The 22,069-nt window shown below is 32.4% G+C and overlaps 1 protein-coding gene across 1 annotated transcript in view; it reads left to right on the top strand.

The window, feature by feature from the left end:
- Positions 1 to 22,069, top strand: part of COP1 (COP1 E3 ubiquitin ligase) — a 253,868-nt gene that overhangs the window by 23,905 nt on the left and 207,894 nt on the right. Inside the window, 1 exon segment of the mRNA XM_074308440.1 lies at positions 13,237 to 13,334. Coding sequence (XP_074164541.1) covers positions 13,237 to 13,334 — 98 coding nt within the window.

The following is a 22,069-nucleotide window of genomic DNA, read 5'->3' as shown; positions in this document are numbered from 1 at the left end:
CACTACTGTTCTCATTTCCTTCTCTTGACCCCTTGGTGAGCCAATTCAGCTCTATATATTGTTTCTTTCTTTCTTTTCTTAATTTTTCATTAAAACTTTTTATTTTTCAAAACATATGCATGGACAATTCTTCAACATTAGTCCTTGCAAAACCCTGTGTTCCAATTTCTCGCCCTTTCCCCATGCCCTCCCTAGATGACAAGTAGTCCAATATATGTTAAACATAGTACAAATGTTAAATCTAATATATACATACATATTTATACAATTATCTTGCTGCACAAGAAAAAAAGAGAAGCAAAATAAAATGCAAGCAAACAACAGAAAGAGTGAAAATGGTATATTGTGGTCCACATTCATTTCCCACAGTCCTCTCTCTGGGTGTAGATGATTTCTTCATCACTAAACAATTGGTTTGAATCATCTCATTGTTGAAGAGAGCCATGTCCATCAGAATTGATCATTGTATAATCTTCTTGTTGCTGCATACAAATATCTCCTGGATCTGTGCATTTCACTTGGCATCAGTTCGTGTAAGTCTCTCCAGACCTCTCTGAAATCATCCTGCTGAATGTTTCTTATAGAACAATAATATTCCATAACATTCATATGCTACAATTTATTGAGCCATTCTCTTAATTGATGGGCATCCAACTCAGTTTCTAGTTTCTTGCCACTACAAAAAGGGCTGCCATAAACATTTGCACATCTGGGTCCCTTTCCTTCCTTTAAGATCTCTATGGGATATAAGCCCAGTAGAAACACTACTGGATCAAAGGGTATACACAGTTTGATAATTTTTTTTTTTGGCTGAGGCAATTGGGGTTAAGTGACTTGCCCAGTGTCACATAGCTAGGAAGTGTTAAGTGTCTGAGACCAGTCCTCCTGACTTAAGGGCTGGTATTCTAACCACTGTGCCACTTAGCTACCCTAGTTTGATCTTTTGAGCATAGTTCCAAATTGCTCTCTAGAGTGGTTGGATTCATTCACAATTCCAGCAACAATGGATTAGTGTCCCACTTTTCCCACATCCCCTTCAACATTCATCATTACTTTTCCTGTCATCTTAGTCAATCTGAGAAAAGGTGTATAGTGGTATCTCAGAGTTGTTTTAATTTGCATTTCTTTGATCAGTAGTGATTTAGAGCACCTTTTCATATGACTAGAAATAGTTTCAATTTCTTCATCTGAAAATTGTCTGTTCATATACTTTAACCATTTATCAATTGGAGAATAGATTGAATTTTTATAAATTTAGTCAGTTCTCTGTATATTTTGGAAATAAGGCCTTTATCAGAACCTTTGAATGTAAAAATGTTTCCCCAATTTATTGCTTCCCTTCTAATCTTGTCTGTATTCATTTTGTTTGAATAAAAACTTTTTTTTTGGTTTGTTTTTTGTTTTTTTACTGAGGCAATTGGGGTTAAGTGACTTGCCCAGGGTCACTCAGCTAGGAAGTATTAAATGTCTGAGGCTAAATTTGAACTCAGATCCTCCTGATGCTCTATCTACTATGCCATCTAGCTGTTCTATACAAAAACTTTTAAACTTAATATCATCAAAATTGTCTATTTTGTGAACAGTAATGATTTTTAGTTGTTCTTTGGTCACAGATTCCTTCCTCCTACACAGATCTGAGAAGTAAACTATCCTATGTTCTTCTAATTTGTTTATAATATGATTCTTTATGTCTAGATCATGAACCAATTTCAACCTTATCTTGGAATACAGTTTTAGGTGTGGGTCAATGCCTATTTTCTGCCATACTAGTTTCCAATTTTCCTAGCAGTTTTTGTCAAATAGTGAATTCTTATCCTAAAAGCTGGGGTCTTTGGGTTTTTCACACACAAGATTGCTATAGTTATTGACTATTTTATCCTATGAATCTAACCTATTCCACTGATCAACTAGTTTATTTCTTAGCCAGTACCAAATGGTCTTGATGACTGCTTATTTATAATATAATTTTAGATCTGGTACAGCTAGATTCTCACCTTCATTTGATTTTTTTTTTCATTAATTCCCTTGAAATTCTTGACCTTTTGTTCTTCCAGATCAATTTTGTTATTTTTTTCTAGGTCAGTAAAATAGTTTCTTGGGAGTTTAATGGGTATAGCACTAAATAAATAGATTAGTTTAGATATTTGATTATATTTGCTCAACCTATCCAAGAGCACTTGATACTTTCCCAATTGTTTAGATCTGACTTTATTTGTGTGGAAAGTGTTTTGTAATTTTGCTCATATAGTTTCTGACTTTCCTTTGGCAGATATATTCCCAAATATTTTATATTATCAACAGTTATTTTAAATGAAATTTCTCTTTATAGATCTTGCTACTGGATTTTGTTAGTGATGTATAAAAATGCTGATGATTTATATGAATTTATTTTATATCCTGCAACTTTGCTAAAGTTGTGTATTATTTCTAATAGTTTTTTAGTTGATTCTCTAGGGTTTTCTAAGAATACTATCATATCATCTGAAAAGAGTGATAATTTGGTTTCCTTATTACCTACTCTTAATTCATTTAATCTCTCTTTTTTTTCTCTATTGTCAAAACTAGTATTTCTAATACAATATTGAATGTGATAGTAGGCAAGCATGTTTCACCCCTGATCTCCTTTTTGGAAGTGTTAAGTTTCTGAGGCCAGATTTGAACTCAAGTCCTCCTGACTTCAGGGCTTGTGCTCTATCCACTGTGTCACTTAGCTGTCCCTCACCCTGATCTTATTGGGAATGGTTCCAGTTTATCCCCATAACATATGATGCTTGCTGATGGTTTTAAGTAGATGCTATTGACTATTTTAAGGAAAATTCCATTTATTCCTATACTCTCTACTGTTTTTTAATAGGAATGGATGTTGGATTTTATAAAATACTTTTTCTACATCTATTGAGATAATCATATGGTTTTTGTTAAGTTTGGTTATTGATACAATCAATTATGCTAATAGTTTTCCTGATATTGAACCAGCCCTGCATTCCCGGTTTAAACCCTACTTGGTCATTGTGTATTATCCTGGAGATGACTTTCTGTAATCTCTTTGCTAATGTTTTGTTTAAGATTTTTGTATCAATATTCATTAGGGAAATTTGTCTATAATTTCCTTTTTTTGTTTTCATCTTACCTGTTTTAGGTATCAGTACCATGTCTGTGTCATATAAGGAATTTGGTAGAAGTACTTCGTTCCCTATTTTTTCAAATTTTTTATATAGTAGAGGATTTAATTGTTCTTTAAATATTTGATAGAATTCATATGTAAATCCATGTGGTCCTGGAGATTTTTTCTTAGGTAGTTGCTTGTTCTATTTCTTTTTCTAAAATGGAAATATTTAAGTAATTTATTTCCTCTTCTATTAATCTGGGCAGTCTATATTTTTGTAGGCATTTCTCCATTTCACTTAAGTTATCACATTTATTGGCATAAACTTGAGCAAAATAACTCTTAATTATTGCTCTAATTTCCTCTTCATTAGTGGAAAGTTTCCCCTTTTCATTTTTAAGACTAACAATTTGATTTTCCTCTTTCCTTTTTCTAATCAAAATTTACTAAAGGTTTATCTATTTTGTTGGTGTTTTCATAAAACCAACTCTTAGTTTTATTTGTTAATTCAATTGTTAAAAATTAATAAGATTATTAATAAAATCTCTCTTTTTAATTTTATAATTTGAAGTATGGTATTTGATTGGGGGGATTTTAATTTGTTCTTTAGCTTTTTTAGTTGCAAGCCAAATTCATTGATTTCTTTCTAGATAAGCATCTAGAGATATAAAATTTCCCTTTATTACCACTTTTGTTATATCCCATAAATTTTGGTATTTGTCTTATTGTCATTCTTTTGAATGAAATTATTAATTGTGTCTATGATTTGCTGTTTCAACCATTCATTCTTTAGGATGAGATTATTTAGCTTTCAATTACTTTTTGGTTTATTTTCCTCTAGCCTTTTATTCAATGTAATTTTTATTGCATTGTGATCTGAAAAAAATGCAATTACTATTTTTATCTTTCTACATTTGATTTTGAGGTCTTTATGCAGTTAGCCCTGCTTTTTTTCACCTGAAGCATAATAGATTCTTCTCCAGCCTTTTGTCTTTACACTGTATATATCATTCTGCTGTAAATGTTTTTCCTGTAAACAACATATTGTAGGCTTTTAATCCAGTCTGCTATCTGCTTCTGCTTTATGGGAGAATTCACCCCATTTACATTTACAGTTAAAACTACTAATTCTTTATTTTTCTCCATCTTATTTACCCCAAATTATCATTTTTTTTCCTTTTCCTCTTTCCCTCTTCCCCAGTATTTTACTTAAGAGCACCACTTGCCTCAAGCAGCCCTCCCCCTTCATAGCCCTTCCCCCTTTCTTATACCTTTCCCCTACTATTTCTGTTTTTCCTTCTATTAGCCTATCCCTTCCCTTTTCCCCTTTCTCCTTCCACTTTTTTATAAAGTGAGAGAAGTTTCTCCTTGTAACTATATATGTCTAATATTCTTTATTTGAACCAAATCTGATGAGACTAAGATTCACAAAATGTTCGTTCCCCATCCTTCTTTCCCTCAGTTATAATAGTTTTTCTTTGTCATTTTGTGAGATGTAATTTGCCTCATTATATCTCCACTTTCCCCTTTCCACCTCTAGTTTCTTTTTTATATTATAATCATAAATTCAAATTATACATGCACTATCTATGTATACCTATAACAGATAGTACAGTTCTCAAGAGTTCTTATTACCTTTTATGCTTCTCTTGAGTTCTAAATTGGAAGTCAATTTTTTAATTTAGCTTTGATCTTTTCATCAGAAATAAGTGGAATTCACCTATTTTGTTGAATGTCCATCTTCCCTGAAAGAAAAAATTAGCAGGATAGTTTATTCTTGTCTGTATTCCAAGTTTCTTTGCCTTTCAGAATATCAGATTCTAGGCCCTTTGTTTGATCCTTTAAAGTGGAAGCTACTAGGTCCTGAGTAATCTTTATTGTGAGCTCCTCAGTATTTGCTTTGTTCTTTTTCTGGCTGCTTGCCAGAATTTTTTTTTTTTTGGTCTGATAGTTCTGAAATTTAGCCACAATATTCCTTGGAGTTTTAATTTTGGGGGGTCTTTCAGGTGTTTGGTGAATTCTTTCATTGGCTATTTTACCTTCTGATTTTATGACATCAGGGCAGTTCTCTTTGATGATTGCCTAAAAAATAATGTCTAAACTTTTTTTTTTTTTTTTTTTAAATCATGGTTTTCAGGAAGTTCCATAATCCTTAAATCATCTCTTCTAGATCTATTTTCCAGGTCAGTTGTTTTCCCAAGTAGGTATTTTACATTTTTTGGGGGGTTTTGCTTGACTGATTCTTGATGTCTCATTGAATAAATTCATTTCCATTTGTTCAGTTTTGATTTTTAGTGAATTATTTTCTTAATTTACTTTTTTTTACTTCTTTTTTGTATTTCTAATCAAATTTTTAAATGAGTTGTTTTGTTCTTAAACTCTTTTTTGTTCTAAATTGTTTTTTAAGGAGTTTTTTTTTTTCTTCATTTCACAAATTCTATTTTTCAAAGAGTTGTTTTCCTTTCCCATTTTGTACAATCTAATTTTTAAGGAGTTATATGCTTTTTCCATTTCTATTTTGTAATGAATTTTCTACAGATAATTTCTGTGTCTTCTCCAAACCCTATTGTAAAGTTCACATTTCCTTTCCCCATTTTTCTTCCAGCTCTCTTATAAGATCTTTTATATAGGAGAGCCTTGTCTAATGGGGACCAATTTATATCATCCTTTGGGGCTTCCTCTGGAGATAATCTGCTTTTAGTCTCCTCAGAGTTTGAAATATATTCTCTTTTACCATAAAAACTATCTATGTTCAGAGTTCTTTTTGCTTTTTTACTCATTTTTCTTTTTTCTTTTTTGTTTTTTTTAAAGTTGAGATCTGCTTTTAGGGCAAAGGAAAATATATCTAAACTTCCTCTATAAGTGTGCTGACTGACTTCAGGTGCTGGGTAGGCATGGCCGTGGCCAGATCCTATGGAATTCTGGTGTTTTGAGGTTCTCCATTTACCTTTTGTGTTTGTGTTGGATGTTTTATAACTTCTCTGCTGATCTACTGGATTGTATCCAGGGCAGAGTAGCCAACACTGCTGTGCATGGAGCCCTCACCACCCCGTGTCTGCACTGCTTGCTCTTGTCTGTGCTTGGCCAAGCTGGCCCAGTTGAAACAGATCTTTTTTGGGAGCTTCAAAATTACCTTCTGTTGATAATTTGTTGTACTCCCAATATGTGTGGATTCTGTCAGTCCAGGGCCCAGAATTAATTTAGAGGCTGGGTTTGCTAATTAGTCTAGGCTCATGGGAGAAGGTCAGAAAAAAAAAAAATGTGTGTCCTCTCTGCATCCCCCCTGTCCCCATACTGTTATTTTCTTTGGGAGAGCCTTGCCCCCCTTTCATATTGCTGATTTTTCCCTGCCAAACTTCACTCTTAGATTAATCTCATCATCTACTGTCTTTGTTCTTTTGCGTGTGCTGCTGAATGTAGATTGAGAAAACCAGCAAATTGTGCTGATCCAATACTAATATATGTTAAATAATCTCATCTGGGCTCCTTCTGCAGCAAGGCAATTCTTTTACACATTAATTGACTTTCTGTTCCACTAGTGGTGGCTTTTCCAAACCATTTTGTTGCTCCTCAAGCTTTCTGTTAACTGTTAACTGTTAATTGAATTATTTCAATTACTTGTCTTATGTTTCATTGAAAAAATTGAGGCCATTAGCAAAGAGTTCTCTCTTCTCTCCTCTTCATTTCTCTGTACCATTTGCCACTATCTCCTTCACTTGTCTTGCATGAAGAGAAGATTCTTCTTGGGTCTTAACTTTTGTCATTTATTAAATTAGAATGCTGTTACCACATGGTTGTAGTGGTTTTTTTTTTTTTCTAGTTCTAAGATTCTATAATTTTTTTGCCTCAGATTTATAATATACTTGTAATTTAAAATATTTAAATGACTTTGGGTTGGTCGGGGAGTGAGATGACTATTTGAGAATAAGAAGAAAAATTTAGAATTTCAATGTGTCAGTCTAATCTTGTAACACTTCCAACTTTTGATCTCCTTGCCATAAAATTAGGAATAAGAGCTGATCGAAGAGCTGATAGATATAGCTCTTTGACATTTTTTTGAGGAGAGGAAGAATATTTGGAAAGTAGAGGAGGGTGCTATATCTTAGCAATAGATGAGGATTGGAGAGATTTTTATGCCATTCTGTTTTTAACCAGAGGAGGATTCTATGCCAGTTCTTGGCTTGTTCTGTTGCTAACTTTAGTTAGGTTTCTTGTTTGTTTGTTTTATTTCCTTCTTTCCTTTCCAAGAAGGAAGTAAAAAAAAAATGAACCTAATAATAAAATAGTATAGTAAGTAGGTTTTGAAGAAAATATATAGTTTTTTTTTTTTAAGGGAAAGAGGAGAGCATTACAAAGTATAAATATTTGAAAGTTTAATATAGAATAAAATGTTTCTTTTTAAAATTCATTGCTTTATTTTCCCCATAGCTTCTGTCTTTAAGCCAATCAGTTAAGTCTTATCAATTCATTTTTTCAGCATCTTTGGCATCTGTCCTCATTATTATTATTTTTATTTTTTTGTTTGACTACCATCCTAATTCATGTCCTCATCACTTCTTAGATGTTAACTTTACAGTAGTTTTTTAAGTGGTCTCCTGGCTTCCAGAAACCATTCCAGGTTTCCATATCCAATTTATTTTTTACACAGATAAAATAATCTTCCTAAAGCACAGGTCTGATCATGTCATATGCTTCCCAAGAATGTTTATGATTTTTCTTTTACATTTAAGTTAACAATATAAACTCGTCAGCATAACAAGTCTTTCATATTCTGATTCCAGTTTTTTTCCTCTATCAAGATTTGATATTTCCCTTTTTATATGTTCAGTGTTCTAGCTAATGGAATGTTACTTTATGTTATGGATTTGTCATTTATGTTTCCTGTCTCTTAGCCTTTGCTTCATTTATTATCCACATCTGTTTACCTGGAATTCATTTCTTTCTTGGCTTTGCCTCAGAATCCTTAGCTTTTTTCAAAATTCATCCACTCTATCATAGGATTATAGATTTATAAAATAAAGATAAAATAAGACCTTCAGATGCCTCATCTAGTTCAACTTCCACATTTTGCCTCCTGCTTAAAAATTTAAAAAGTTTTTTAATAGTATTTTATTTTCCAAATGCATATAAAGATGGTTCTAACATTTATTTTTATAATAGTTGGTATTCTAAAATTTTCTCTCTTTCCTACTCCCTAAGACAGCAAGTAATCTGATAAAGGTTAAATATGTGCAATTTTTCTAAACATATGTCCATATTCATGTTGTATAAGAAAAATAAAGCCAAAAGGGGAAAAAAAAAAAAAAAAAAACTCTGGGAAAGAAACAAAAACATATTCAGTCAACCCATATTCAGTCTCCATAGTTCTGTAAATGCAGATGGAATTTTCTGTCCCAAGACTGTTGGAATTGTCTTGAATCACCATATTTTATTAAGAAAAGCCAAGTCCATCACTATTGATCATCACATAATCTTGTTCTTACTGTATATAGTGTTCTCTTTGTTCTGCTTACTTCACTTAGTATCAGTTCATTTAAGTCTTTCCAGGCTATTCTGAAATCAGCCTGCTCCTTGGTTTTTATAGAATAATAATATTCCATTATATTCATATGTCATAACTTATTCAGCCATTCCTCAACTGATGGGCATTCCCTGAATTTCTAGTTCCTTGCCACTCAAAAAAGGCTGCTAAAAACATTTTTGCATATAAGGATCTTTGTCCATCATTTATGATCTCTTTGGGATACAGACCCAGTAGAGGCATTGCTGATCAAAGGATATACACAGTTTTATAGTCTTTTGGGCAAAGTTCTAAGTTGCTCTCCAGAATAATAGGATCAGTTGACAAGTCCACTAACAATGCGTTAGTGTCCCAGTTTTCCCATATCCCCTCCAGCATTTATCATTATCTTTTCCTGTTGTCTTAGCCAGTCTGAGAGGTATGAAGTGTTATCTGTGAATTGTCTTAATTTAAATTTAGAACATTTTTTCATATGACTAAAAATGGCTCTAATTTCTTCATCTGAAAATTGACTGTTCATATTATTTATCAATTGGAGGATGACTTGTATTCTTATAAATTTGACTCAGTTCTCTATATATTTTATCAGAAATACTGGCTATAGGGGCAGCTAGTTCAAAAACTAGCTGGTGCATGAAGCACCAGCTCTGAACTCAGGAGGGTCTGAGTTCAAATCTGCCCTCAGACACGTAATATTTCCTGAATTTGTGTGACCCTGGGCAAGTCACTTAACCTCAGTTGCCTCAGCAAAAAAAGAAAACAATTTCTTCTTGCACTCATTTAACTTCTTTTTAAAGAATCTGGATACAATACCACTTGATGTATGTATGTTTGCTATTGATATTACTTCCTTAGCTATAGTCCTTTTTATCAAGATCTTGTTTCCTACTTTATCTCTTTATCTGTTTTTTGCTTTTGCTTGGTCTGAGATCAGAATTGCTATTCCTGAACCGTTATATATTCTGCTCTAGCATTTTATCTTTACTCTGTATGTCTTTCTCAACTTCATTGTGTTTCTTGTAAATAACATATTGTAGAATTCTGACTTTTAATCCACTCTGCTGTATGCTTCAGTTTTATGGGAGAGTTCATCCCATTCATATTCACAGTTAAGATTATGAACTCTTTATTTCTCAACATCCTATTTTTCCCAAATTATACTTTTTCTCTCTCCTTTCACCTTTTTCCTACTCAACCAGTGTTTTGCTTCTGACTCCCACCTCCCCTTAGTTTGCCCTCCCTTTTATCAGCCTCCCCTTTCTTATTTCTTACTCCTACTTATGCCCTCCTTTCTATTATCCTTTCCCTACCTTTTCCCTTTCTACTTCCCTAAAGGGGAGAAAAATTTCTATATCAAACTAAGTATGTATGTTATTTCCTCTTTGAATCAATACAGAGAAATTAAGGTTCAAACAATACTTTTCCTTCTCTTTCTTTTCCCTCAACTGTTGTAGGGTTTTTGTGCCTCCTCTTCTTTCTCCAGTACATTTTTTCCACCTTTATTTTATTTTTTTTTATTTTATCACATTGAAGTCATCTTATACCTATACTCTCTATGTATGTATGTACACACACACACACACACACACACACACACACACACACACATACACACACACACACACACACACACACACACACACAGGCATCTTTTCTAGCTGCCCTAACAAAGAAAAGGTTTTCAAGTTACAAATATCATCTTCTCTATAAATATTATCTTCCCATGTAGAAGTGTAAACATTTTAACCTTTAGAGACCATAGTTATTTTGTTTTTTTCTTCCTTGTTTACCTTTTTTTGAAATAGTATTTTATTTTTCAAAATACATGCAAAGATTTAACAACATTCACCTTTGCAAAACCATGTGCTCAAAGTTTTTCTTCTCTGTCCCTCCTTCCCAAGAGATCTGGCAGTCTGATATGAGTTAAATGTATTCAATTCTTTAAACATATTTTCATATTTTAGTAGGGAAAGGGGAAAAGAAAGAAAGAAAAGGAAAGAAAAGAGTGGGGTGATGTACGGGAAAGAATGGACAGGGTAGTCAGAATGGACACGGAAGTCAAAAGCAAAACATTTTTGAGCAAGGACAGTTTTAAAGGAGAAAGAGAATAGAATAAACAGAGGGGCAAATAGGATGGAGGAAAATGCAGTTAGCAATCAATAACTGTCAAAATATAATTGAAGCAAGTTTCTGTGTTAAGTCCTCATTTCTCAAACATAGAACTAAGTCAAATTTGTACAAATAAGGACCATTCCCCAACTGAGAAATGATTAAAGGTAGAAACAATTTTCAGATGAAGTAATCAAAGTTACCTGTAACAATATGGAAACATACTCTAGATCACTATTAGAGAAATGAAAATTGAAACAATTTTAAGATACTATCTTATATCTATTAGATTGGTTAATAGGACAGAAAAAGAAAATGACAAACTTTGGAGGAGAGGTGAGAAAAATGTATTGTTAGTTGTGACCTGATTCATTCATTCTGTAGAGCATTTTTGTTATGGGCCAGAACTCTGAACTTGAAACAAAGGATTCTTACAAGGTACTAAGTCAGTGGAATTGATAGAGACAATAGTTATTTAATTTAGGATGGTTCAGTATGATTGATTTAATCCTACAAGGAGATGTTATGGGCCAGAACTTGAAACAAGGTACTAAGTGGAATTGAGGAGACAGTGGCTAAATCTAGTTCAGCATTGATTTAATCCTACAACAAATAATGGTTTCCTAGTGATATGATGATTGGTTTATACTCAGTGTGGGGCATATAAGCTAGAAGCCTCAGCCAGAAAGATTCAGAGACAAGCAGACAGAAGACTGGAGGCTAAAGCCTAGAGCACAAACTCTTGGACTTAGACAGATTCATCCCATCTTACATCACCTTGGTGGCAGGCTCTCCTTCCCTTCTCCACTAAACTAAGACTCTGGAAAGGCCTCAGAAAACTAGCCCAGCCCCAAGTGAAGGAAATAAGACTGAAAGAGACAATAAAGGATTTGGACTTTAACATCTAGCTGCACTTGTGGTGATTACTGAACTGGAATAAAGGCTGCTGCCAGAGACCCCAAGAAAACCTCAACAGAGAACACTACATTTTTAAAAAATTATTATTTTTTTATTATAGCTTTTTATTTATAAGATATATGCATAGGTAATTTTTCAGCATTGAAGTTGCAAATCTTTTTGTTCCAATTTTTTCCCTCCTTCCCTCCACCCCTTACCCTAGATGTCAGGTTGAATATGTTATATATGTTAATGTTATGTTAAAGTATAAGTTAAATACAATATATGTATACATGTCCAAACAGTTGTTTTGCTGTACAAAAAGAGTCAGACTTTGAAATAGTATGCAATTAGCCTGTAAAGGAAATAAAAAATGCAGGCGGACAAAAATAGAGGGATTGGGAGTTCTATGTAGTGGTTCATAGTCATCTTCCAGAGTGCTTTCCCTGGGTGTAGCTAGTTCAGTTCATTACTGCTCTGTTGGAAATGATTTGGTTCATCTCATTGTTGAAGAGGGCCACGTCCATCAGAATTGATTTATCATATAGTATTGTTGTTGAAGTATATAATGATCTTCAGGTCCTGCTCATTTCACTCAGCATCAGTTCATGTAAGTCTCTCCAGGCCTCCTCATCCTGTTGGTCATTTCTTACAGAACAATAATATTCCATAACATTCATATACCACAGTTTATTCATCTGTTCCCCAATTGATGGGCATCCACTCAGTTTCCAGTTTCTGGCAACTACAAAGAGGGCTGCCGCTAACATTCTTGCACATACAGGTGCCTTTCTTTTCTTTAAAATCTCTGTGGGATATAAGCCCAGTAATAACACTGTTGGGTCAAAGGGTATGCACAGGAGAACATTACATATTTTGACTTGACAATACCACTATTAGGTGGTTATTCAAGAAGAGTTTTTTTTTTTTTTTTTTTTAAAGGAAAAGGATGTGTATGTATAAAAATATTTATAGCAGTTCTTTTTTTGGTGGCAAAGATTTGGAAATTAATTGGGCTGAACAAATTATGGTATGTAATTGTGATAGAACATTATTGTGCCATAAGAAATGATGAGCAGGATGCTCTCAGAAAAACCTGAAAAGAAGCTTGATGCAAAGTGACATGTACTGTATACAAAGTTATCAGCAGTTATTTTAAATGATCAGTTGTGAATGACGTGGCTATTCTCAGTCATACAGAGATCCAAAACAACTCTGAAGGACTTAAGATGAAAAATGTTATCCATACCTACAGAAAGAACTGATAGTTTCTGAATACAGATTGAAGCATACTTTTTAAATTTTTATTTATTTATTTTTGTCTGTTTTCTTTCACAACATGATTAATATGGAAATAGCTTTTATATGACTATACATGCATAACTTAACATTGAATTGCTTGCCTTCTTAATGAGAGGGTGTGTGAAGAGAGGAAGAGAGAGAATTTGGAACTAAAAGTTTCAAAAACGAATGTTAAATGGGGGAAAATAAAAAATACTAAACAAAATTTTTAAAAATCATACATCTCATACTACTTAACTTTTGAGCATATAAATGTCATTGATTTTTTTTTTTTTTTTCTTTTTTCTTTCCTTACCAATAGCTATAAATGTATCCATCAGAGCCTGGAAGACAATAATAGGTGTCCCAAGTGTAACTATGTTGTGGACAATATTGACCATCTTTACCCTAATTTCTTAGGTGAGTATTTGGCAATGAATATATATGGTTTTTAAGAGTTTCATTGTATATACCTGAAAACTTTTGACTTTCTTAGATATGTCAAGTTAGAGACCAATAACTACTATTTGATTGCTAGAAGATTTGGTTATACCTATTAGAAAAGCAATACTTAAATCTAAAACTAGTATTTTGGACAATCTCCTGTGTGTGTTTTTTTTTTTTTTTTTTTTTTTTTTTTTGTTGTTGTTTGTTTTTTGTTTTGTTTTTTTTTAATTTTATAAAGTATACTTTTGATTTGTGAGTCTTGCTTTTGTAGTAGTTGTCTGTTCCTCTTTGAAAAAAGTTAGATGGTGCAGTGAATAAAGTACTGTACTTGATATAAGGAAGACTCTTCAACAACTTAAATTTAATTAACTTTAATTCTGTTATCCTGGACAAGTTACTTATTCTCTCTGTACCTAAGTTTATTTGTATAATGGGGGTAATAATAGCTCTTTCTTCCTATTGTTATTGTGAGGATCAGTTTAGGAAACGTGTAGTATTTTGTAAACGTTAAAGTGTTTTGTTAGTTGAATAATATCATTTAACCTCATAAGAATAAAATTGTATGATCATATTACATAAGTAAATAATAATAGTTTTCACTTGTCTTACAAAACTTTATGATGATTAAAAAGATAAAGTTAAATTCAGTTCTATCTTTACTTCAATAAAAATTGGAAGGAATCTGTTGAATTTGAATAACTTTGGTCAGATTAGAAACGAAAATCCTTAGAATAATGGCATATTGTAGAACAAAGTAAGAAATAGAGTGATTGAGCAATAAAAACAAATATGCTAATTATAGTATATAAATTCATGGTTTGGGAAAATTGTTGTAGGACTGATAATCTGTGAATACTATTTTAAATCTTTGGAAATGAGTCTTATGTCGTTATATATGAGTTGTTATATATTTTTTAAAGGTTAAATTCTATAGTATTAAAAATAAGTATGGCAAGTATTTATGTCACTAGCAATATAATTTAGGCATCCTTATTTGTTAAAAAATTATTATATGGTATATGTGGTATAGGTAAAGATTTTTTCAGGAATTATAATAAATTCAACATTCTTGCTTTGTTTGAAATCATTTTTGATACTTTTTTCTCTTTTTTGCATCTTTGTGCTTTTTCTTTCCCATGGGCTCTCATATACATATATATTTACACACATATATTTATAAATAATATTTTATTTATATATACACATTATTATATTACACATTTATATATACACAATTCACATACACACATATATGTATATGTGTATGTGTGATTTCCCACACATTTTTAAACATGAATATTTATGAACAAGTGATATTCTTTAGAGGATAGTCAAAAGATAAATATAAATATTCCTATGTACATTACACATATAAGTTCATTATACATCTTGGATACATATCAGGCCTTTATTGGAGAAATTTGCCACAAAGATTTTTCTCTTGTTAATCATTCCTCTCATAATTCTAGCTACATTACTTTTGTTGGTGAGAATAGTTTTCAATTTTTAATGATCAGAATTGTCCATTTTTCCTCATTAAACTTTCTAATCCTTGAATAGTTAAGAACTTTTCCCTTTATGCATAGTTTTTAAGTTTGCTTAAAGCATAATATATTCTTTGCCAACTTCTCACTTTAATTGTGTGTGTGTGTGTGTGTTATTTACTGTAAGTAACATTTTAAAATTGTTTTCCAGTTTATTCTCCTGACTTTCCCGTTTTGTAGGGAAAGTCTTCTAATTTACTTTCATTATTATGATAATTTGCATATTTTTCTTCCATGTCTTTTTATACTTTTTTCCCTTCTTCCTAGCCCCTTCTTTATAAGGGATAGAGAAAGAGAAAGAATTTCTTAATATTATTTATCTATAATTTATATGGTCTGCTTCTTCTTTACTTTCTTTACCAAGTCAGGATCTCAGTTTCTTAAGCTTTTTAAAAAATCTCCCTTTTATGATAGATTCACTGAAATTGAAGTTTCTCATGTGATAATTCTGACTGTTCCTTTCTTGCATTTAATTTTCTTTACCCTTTTCATGCCTATGTATGAGTTACACTTCAAACCTGATTATCTCCATTTGTATATATTTTCAGTCCTTTGTCTTGTTCAGGTAAGAATGGGATCCTGTTATACTGCTCTCCACACCCCTTTAAGTTTATAGACTTTTCTTCTGTGCCCCATTCTCTGAAATAGTAAGCTTCTATCTTCTTCCTTATTTATTCCAAAGTGTGTTGTTTTTCTGTCCATTTTCTGTTATTTAAAAAAAACAAAAAAAATCCCCTCATACAATCCCATTTTGGTTTTATTTCCTTCTCACTATAGTCCTTGAAGATATAAAAATCTGAAGAGATTTTATTCTTCCCCTTTAGAATACATCTCTTCTTCACCATTTAGCTCTTTCCAATTATTCTGTGTATTTCCTTTTCTAGATTTTTCTACCTATTTTCTTTGCATTTCATAATGTATTCTGTAATGTTCTGGTTAGCTTTCTGAAGGCCTTTGTTTCAGCAGAGTAATCACCCTGAGAATAGCCAGGGATAAAGTCCGAAAAGTCTTTATTGTCTCCTGTCTCTCTTCTTGCCTGGGGCTAGGGCTAGCTTTCCAGAGGCCCTTCAGACAGATTGCCTTGGTCTCAGTGGGACAAGCAGAAGAGTCACCAAGAGGCTGATGAAGATGGAATGTCTCTCCAGAGTCCGAGAGCTTGAACTCCAACTTATATATTCTATTACAATTACATCATTACAGTATATTGAGTATAAACCAATCATTATATTACTATGGAACCATTATTTGTTGTAAGATTAAATCAGTCATACTGAACTAGAGAACTAACGTCCTAAACTAGATAACCATATTAATTCCATACCTTGTTGTAGGATTAAATAAATCATACAGAGTTCTTGCCCTTTACAGTATTCTAAGCTCTCTTGTTTTTATCAAGAATGCTTGAAAGTTTCTTATTCTACTAAAAATCCATTTTTCCTACTGTAGGAGTATACTTTTTTTTTTTTTTTTTTTTTTTTTACAAAATACGTTATTCTTGTGTTTAAGTATTTATCTTTTGTTTTTTGCATATCATATTCCATGATTTTTCTCTCCTTTATGTAAGTTGTGGCCAATATTTATTTGATTCCTTGATATTTGCTTTTCTTTTTTTCTGGATGTTGAAGGTTTTTGTTTTTTGTTTGTTTGCCTTTTAGCAATACTAATATCTTTGCCGTGACATTCCTGGGCCTTTTTTGTTTGTGGTTTCTTTCAACAGGTGATTGGTAGATTTCTTTCTATTTTTACTTTCTTTGGTTCTAGTAAATGTGGGAATTTTTATAATATCTTAATACAGTTCAAGTTTTTTTTTTTTTTCTTGTTTTTTATTTTCAAGAATTTTGGTCATTCTTAAATTTTCTGCCCCATCTTTTTTCTAAGTTAGTTTCTCATGGTACATACTTTAAATTTTCCATTTTTTTTTTGCTATAATAATTTTTGATATTTCTTTTTGTCTTATAGAATAACATTTCATCAATATTAGTTTTCAAGGGGTCTAGTATCTTAAGAGTAGTTTTCCACCTTCTCTATAAAGTTGTTTATTCTCTTTTCCATTTTTCCCCTCCAGAGGGCTATCTTTATTTTTATTTCTTGTAGTTTAATTTTTTTCCCCAGCAATCCTTGCAGTCCTTGTGGCCAAGGCTTCCCCCCCCCCCCCTCTGACGTCTGTATTCTAGTCTTGGGGTTATTCTTTTTCTTTTTTGTTTCACTTCTCCCATGGTATTTTTTGTTTGTTTTTAGTATCTTCTCTTTACTAATATATTTAACCTCAGTTCTGAGATTGGTTGGGGTTTTGTGTTTTGACTTGTAGCTTTTAACATTCTTGAATGAATGGGTACGTTTTGTTTGGCTCTGGCCCTTCTGTAATCTTGTTAATTTTTGTGGGGGTGGCTGGTATTGAGAACTCCAAGCAGTTTGTAGCTTCTATTTCAGTTACCTTGTGGTCCATTGTGAATTCATGCTTTGACTGGTTTTTTTCTCCTTCTTTTTGCCCAATACTCAACTGGTGTTGTATCTCCTGCTTGTAACTTTGATAGGCTCTTGTAGGATGTTGTATAACATGTTAGTATTGCCCTTTTAGCAACCTGTCCCCACTTCACAATGAAATGGTTAGACCTGGCCTCCTTTACTCTTTTCTCTGTTCCTTCCCCCTTACTCCCCAATTTCCCTGTGCAGTGATTTTTGGGGCCTTATTGAAGACTATTTTAAAGCAATGTATACTTCTGTTCTTCCCTCCCCTCCTCTCCTTACATACAATTTGATGTTGCTTTATTTACTTGAGCCTAGAGCTGGCTTCTTTGGTTTGACCCCCTACTAGAATGTGCTATATTATAGTTGTCTTTTTTATGCAGTTCTGAGCTAAGATGGACCTTACTTCAATTCAATTTTCAATTGAATTTGAATTTTCAATTAAAATTTCTTTATCATTGGATTTTTTTTTTGGGAAGACATTTTTAGGATATTAGTTTAGATACATCTTAGCATCTCTGTGACTTTTCAAATTACTATCTCAATTGAAAATGAATTGTAACTTTCTAGTTGTTAAAGACCTACATTCTTTATTTCTCTATATTTGACTCTATATTCTCTCTATTTGATTCTTCTTTCCCTTTGGATGCTTAACTCTTTTTCTTTCAGACACATCACACTCTCTCAGTTTTCTTCCTATCTTTCTAGCTTTTTCCTTTCCTCCCACTGCCTTCTGTCATGTTTCCCATGACAGTCATATTCCCTATCCTATATTTTCAACTATTCCATTTTTGTACATAGTACCCAATACCTATTTAAACACTATATATGTGTATATATATATAATATATATATATATATATATATATATATATATATATATATATATATATATATATATATATATATAATCTTGGGTAGTAAATAGTTGTATATATGTGTAAATATAATATGTAATATATGTAATAGGTTGTATATATGTTGTAAATATATGTCAGTATTTAAAATTTTTAAAATTTTGTTTTCATATGCACATCATTTGTTATTTTTTTCAGTATGCTGCCAATATTCAGAAATTCCCATTTAATTATCTATGGCCAACTCTTGAATAACCAAAATTACAAATGTGAAATCTTTACATGTCAACAGATGCCTATATTTATAACACAAGTAGAAGTTAGTTTATCAATAATTCTTAATGGTATGTGTATGGGGGAGAGGATTTCACCTAGCCAATGAGTAGGTATCTTTCCAAATTAATTGAATGAAAGATGATCTTGCTAATTGTATCACCTCTTGGTCAGGCTCTATAACAGTTGCAATCATGTAATATTAGAATTGGAATTCAGTCAGCTAGTCAAAGCCATTCCAGAATAAGGTCATCTTCTATAGAATAATTTGACAAATTTTCTGAAACCAACACACATGAGCCATGATAATTGGTTATAGGATGCTGTATATTAAATGTCATTGTAATTGACTTCTGGACATCTGAAGAGAATTGCTTTTTTAAAAAAAAATTGTCTCTCAGACCTAAATTCATTATTCACAAACAAACATAATTTGAATTGACTTATATGCTTAATATAACACTATAGGATTTGGAGTTGGAAAGAAGCTTAAAAATCATCTAGATATAGAATCATAAATTTAGAGTTAGAAGGAACTTTGAGCTCTATCTGCACCTTTTTACAGATGAAAAAATGGAGTTACAAAGAAGTGAAATGACTTTTTAGGTTTATGAAATCAGATCATTTAGACATAGGATCATAAATTTAGTTTTGGTCTCTGGGACCATATAAACCTAACTTCTCAAAATGTGACAGCTCTTCAGATATTTGATGACAGTTGTCATGTCCATATATATGTTTTCCCTGCCAAACTCAACATTCCCAATTCCCTAAAATAATTATTATGAGACACAAAGCTATGTCTTAATGCTCTCCAGCTTATCATTTTACTTCCTAAAATATGCTTCCTAGAAATAATAAATGCTTTACATATATTTCATTAGATTCTTACAGTAACTTTCTGAGGTAGATGCTAGCCTCATTTTATGGATGAGGAAGTTAGATTGAGAGAGATTAAGTGATGTTCTCAGTGTCACACATTTAGTATGTATTTGAGGCAGATTTCAACTTCAACTTTTTGACTCCAACTCTAACACCTTTCTATTGTTCCACTTTCCTAAACTTTTTCACTAGTCTTCAGATTGATCTTTCTCCCAAGCTTCTCCCCATTCTAATCTATCTTATACTCAACTACCGTGGCTTGACCATGTCACTCTCACTTAGTGAACTGTGTCTACCCATTGCCTCTAATCAAACAAAAACATTTCTGTTTGACACTTAAGCATGCTACAGCCTAACCCCAGTTTATCTTTGTAGTCTTGTGATTTTTTACTCTGATTCCCACACTTTATATTTGAACTGACCTTCTTACTGTGACACATGATGCACCATTTCTGTCTTCATGTCTTTGTATAGTTTGATCTCAGTGCTGAGAATGCATTCCTTTTTTTTTTTTCTGATCCTTAGAATATTTTGGTACTTTTAAAACTCAGTCAAAACCTGCTACATAAGTGCCTTTCTCATTTTTCTCCCGGTTTCCCATTGCTAAGTTGAAATATATTTATTTTGTACATATTTTGTATATACTTATATGGGTACATGCTGTCTTTCCTGATATGATGTGAATTCCTAGTGGACTGGGACTAGTGTGTGAATGTATGTGTGAATGTGTGTGTGTGTGTGTGTGTGTGTGTGTGTGTGTGTGTGTGTGTGTGTGTGTGTGTGTGTGTTGGTATCTCTCAAGGCCTGGCAAAGTACCTCATACCACATATATATTGGTTAATCATTTATTCCTCTTTTTAGAGTATAAGTTCTTTGAAGCCAGAACCTATATTTTCCAAATTTTGGATCTTAATTGTGCTTTGCACATAATAGACATTTAGTAAATGGCAGTAAGTTGAATAAATAGAAAGATTTAAAGATATCGCAATCATGTACTATGTATTATCTATTGGCATACATTGATGTAATTTGGAAGTTTTCTGCCTTATTTTAAGATTGAAATTCTGTATATTTCACTCAAAAGAATACTAAATTGAGAATTGACATATGTCACTAAGTCAGGTGAGCAGAACTCCATAGTCTGATAGGTTGTTTTTAAGCTGGCAGAAGAAGCATTCAAATTATTTTTGTCCCCTCTTAAATACTTCTCTCTTTAAAATGTCACTGGACATGTTAAAGAAGGTCACTTTAAAAGCCGCTTTTACTGAAATGTACTCACTCTTTTTTATTTTCCTAGAAAGATGCCTGCATAATATTCTTAGTAGAAATTAATTAAGATTTGCTAGTATTCTGGTGTTCTACATTATAATTAGAAAGTAAACTTTGAGAATTTTGGGGAGGAAAGTGGAGAGGAGGAAGGGCGTTCTTCAGCTTACTTAAGATTTCTTTGGTATTGTGCTAAGACTACTTAATTTGGAGTCAGAAGAGCCGCTGATCTCTTGATAGCTCTTCTCTCAAGAGGCTTCCTAGTCATTTAACATTTTTGAGCCACAAATTCCCCATCTCTAAAATGGAAATGATAGTGTCTATAATGCCATATGCCTCATCATGTCCTAGGAAGGCTCATTTACTCTATCAAGTCTATCTAAGGGCCTCCAGTGGGCTGGATAAAGAAATGAAGCAGTCCTTGGAGATTTTATTCCTTAGAAGGAGACACATAAAAGCATATGAAAACAAATATATACAAAATAAATATGAGATAATTTTCTAGGGGAAAGATATTAGCATCCGAGAGGAATTAGGAAAAATCTCATAGGATATGGTGATTGATCTGAGCTTTGAAGTAAATTGGGGATTTTAAAGTTTAAGTTGAAATGTACATTACAGGTATTGATGATCACCTATACAGAGATAGAAGACAGGAGGAGAGGGAATGTTATGTGTGAGGAGCAATAAGAAGTTCATTTTGGCTGAAACATAAAATATGTAAAGAGAAGTAACATGAAAGTCTAGAAAGGTGTATTGGAACATGGCTAAGAAAAAAGGACTTTAAAATTGAATAGAGGAGTTTGCATTTCATTATAGTTGTATTAGAGCCATTGGAATTTATTAAATAAGAAAATAATTGATGGTCAGAATCGTGAATCTGGAATAATATCACTTGGACAGTTGTATGGAGGTTGAATTTTAAAGGGATAGATTGAAAGCATGGAGACCATTTAGGAGCCTATATCAATTGTCTAGTGAAGAAGTAGTGATATGCTCTTTGAAGGGAGAGAAGGTATGAGAGATGGTGTGAAAATAGAATGGACATAGTTTGTACTTGATTATATATGTGAGAAATAGCATTAAACTTGTAAACTTAGGAGCCTGCAAGGCTGATATCATGTCTTTGACTGAAATAAGGAAGTATAGAGAGAGGTGAGTTTTAGGAGAAAGATAATGGTTCTCTTTGAAAAATGTTGAATTTGAGAGGTCAGTGAACTTCTAGTCTAAAATGTTCATTAGGTAAAATTGATTACATGCAATTGGAGCTCAGGAGAGAGACCAAGTCATGAGCTGATTAGTTCAAAAAGATAGAAGAGAAATGCCATTAGGACAAGCACCATAATAAGAGAAGTGGCAATAACTGTTGATCCTGCTAAGGAGATTGAGAATCAAGGGGAGAATCAAGAAAAAACAATGT

This window comes from Sminthopsis crassicaudata, chromosome 4 (assembly GCF_048593235.1).
Source record: "Sminthopsis crassicaudata isolate SCR6 chromosome 4, ASM4859323v1, whole genome shotgun sequence".
Lineage (NCBI taxonomy): Eukaryota > Metazoa > Chordata > Mammalia > Dasyuromorphia > Dasyuridae > Sminthopsis > Sminthopsis crassicaudata.
The sequence above is the reverse complement of the archived record's forward strand: the minus strand, read 5'-3'. Positions and strand labels throughout refer to the sequence as shown.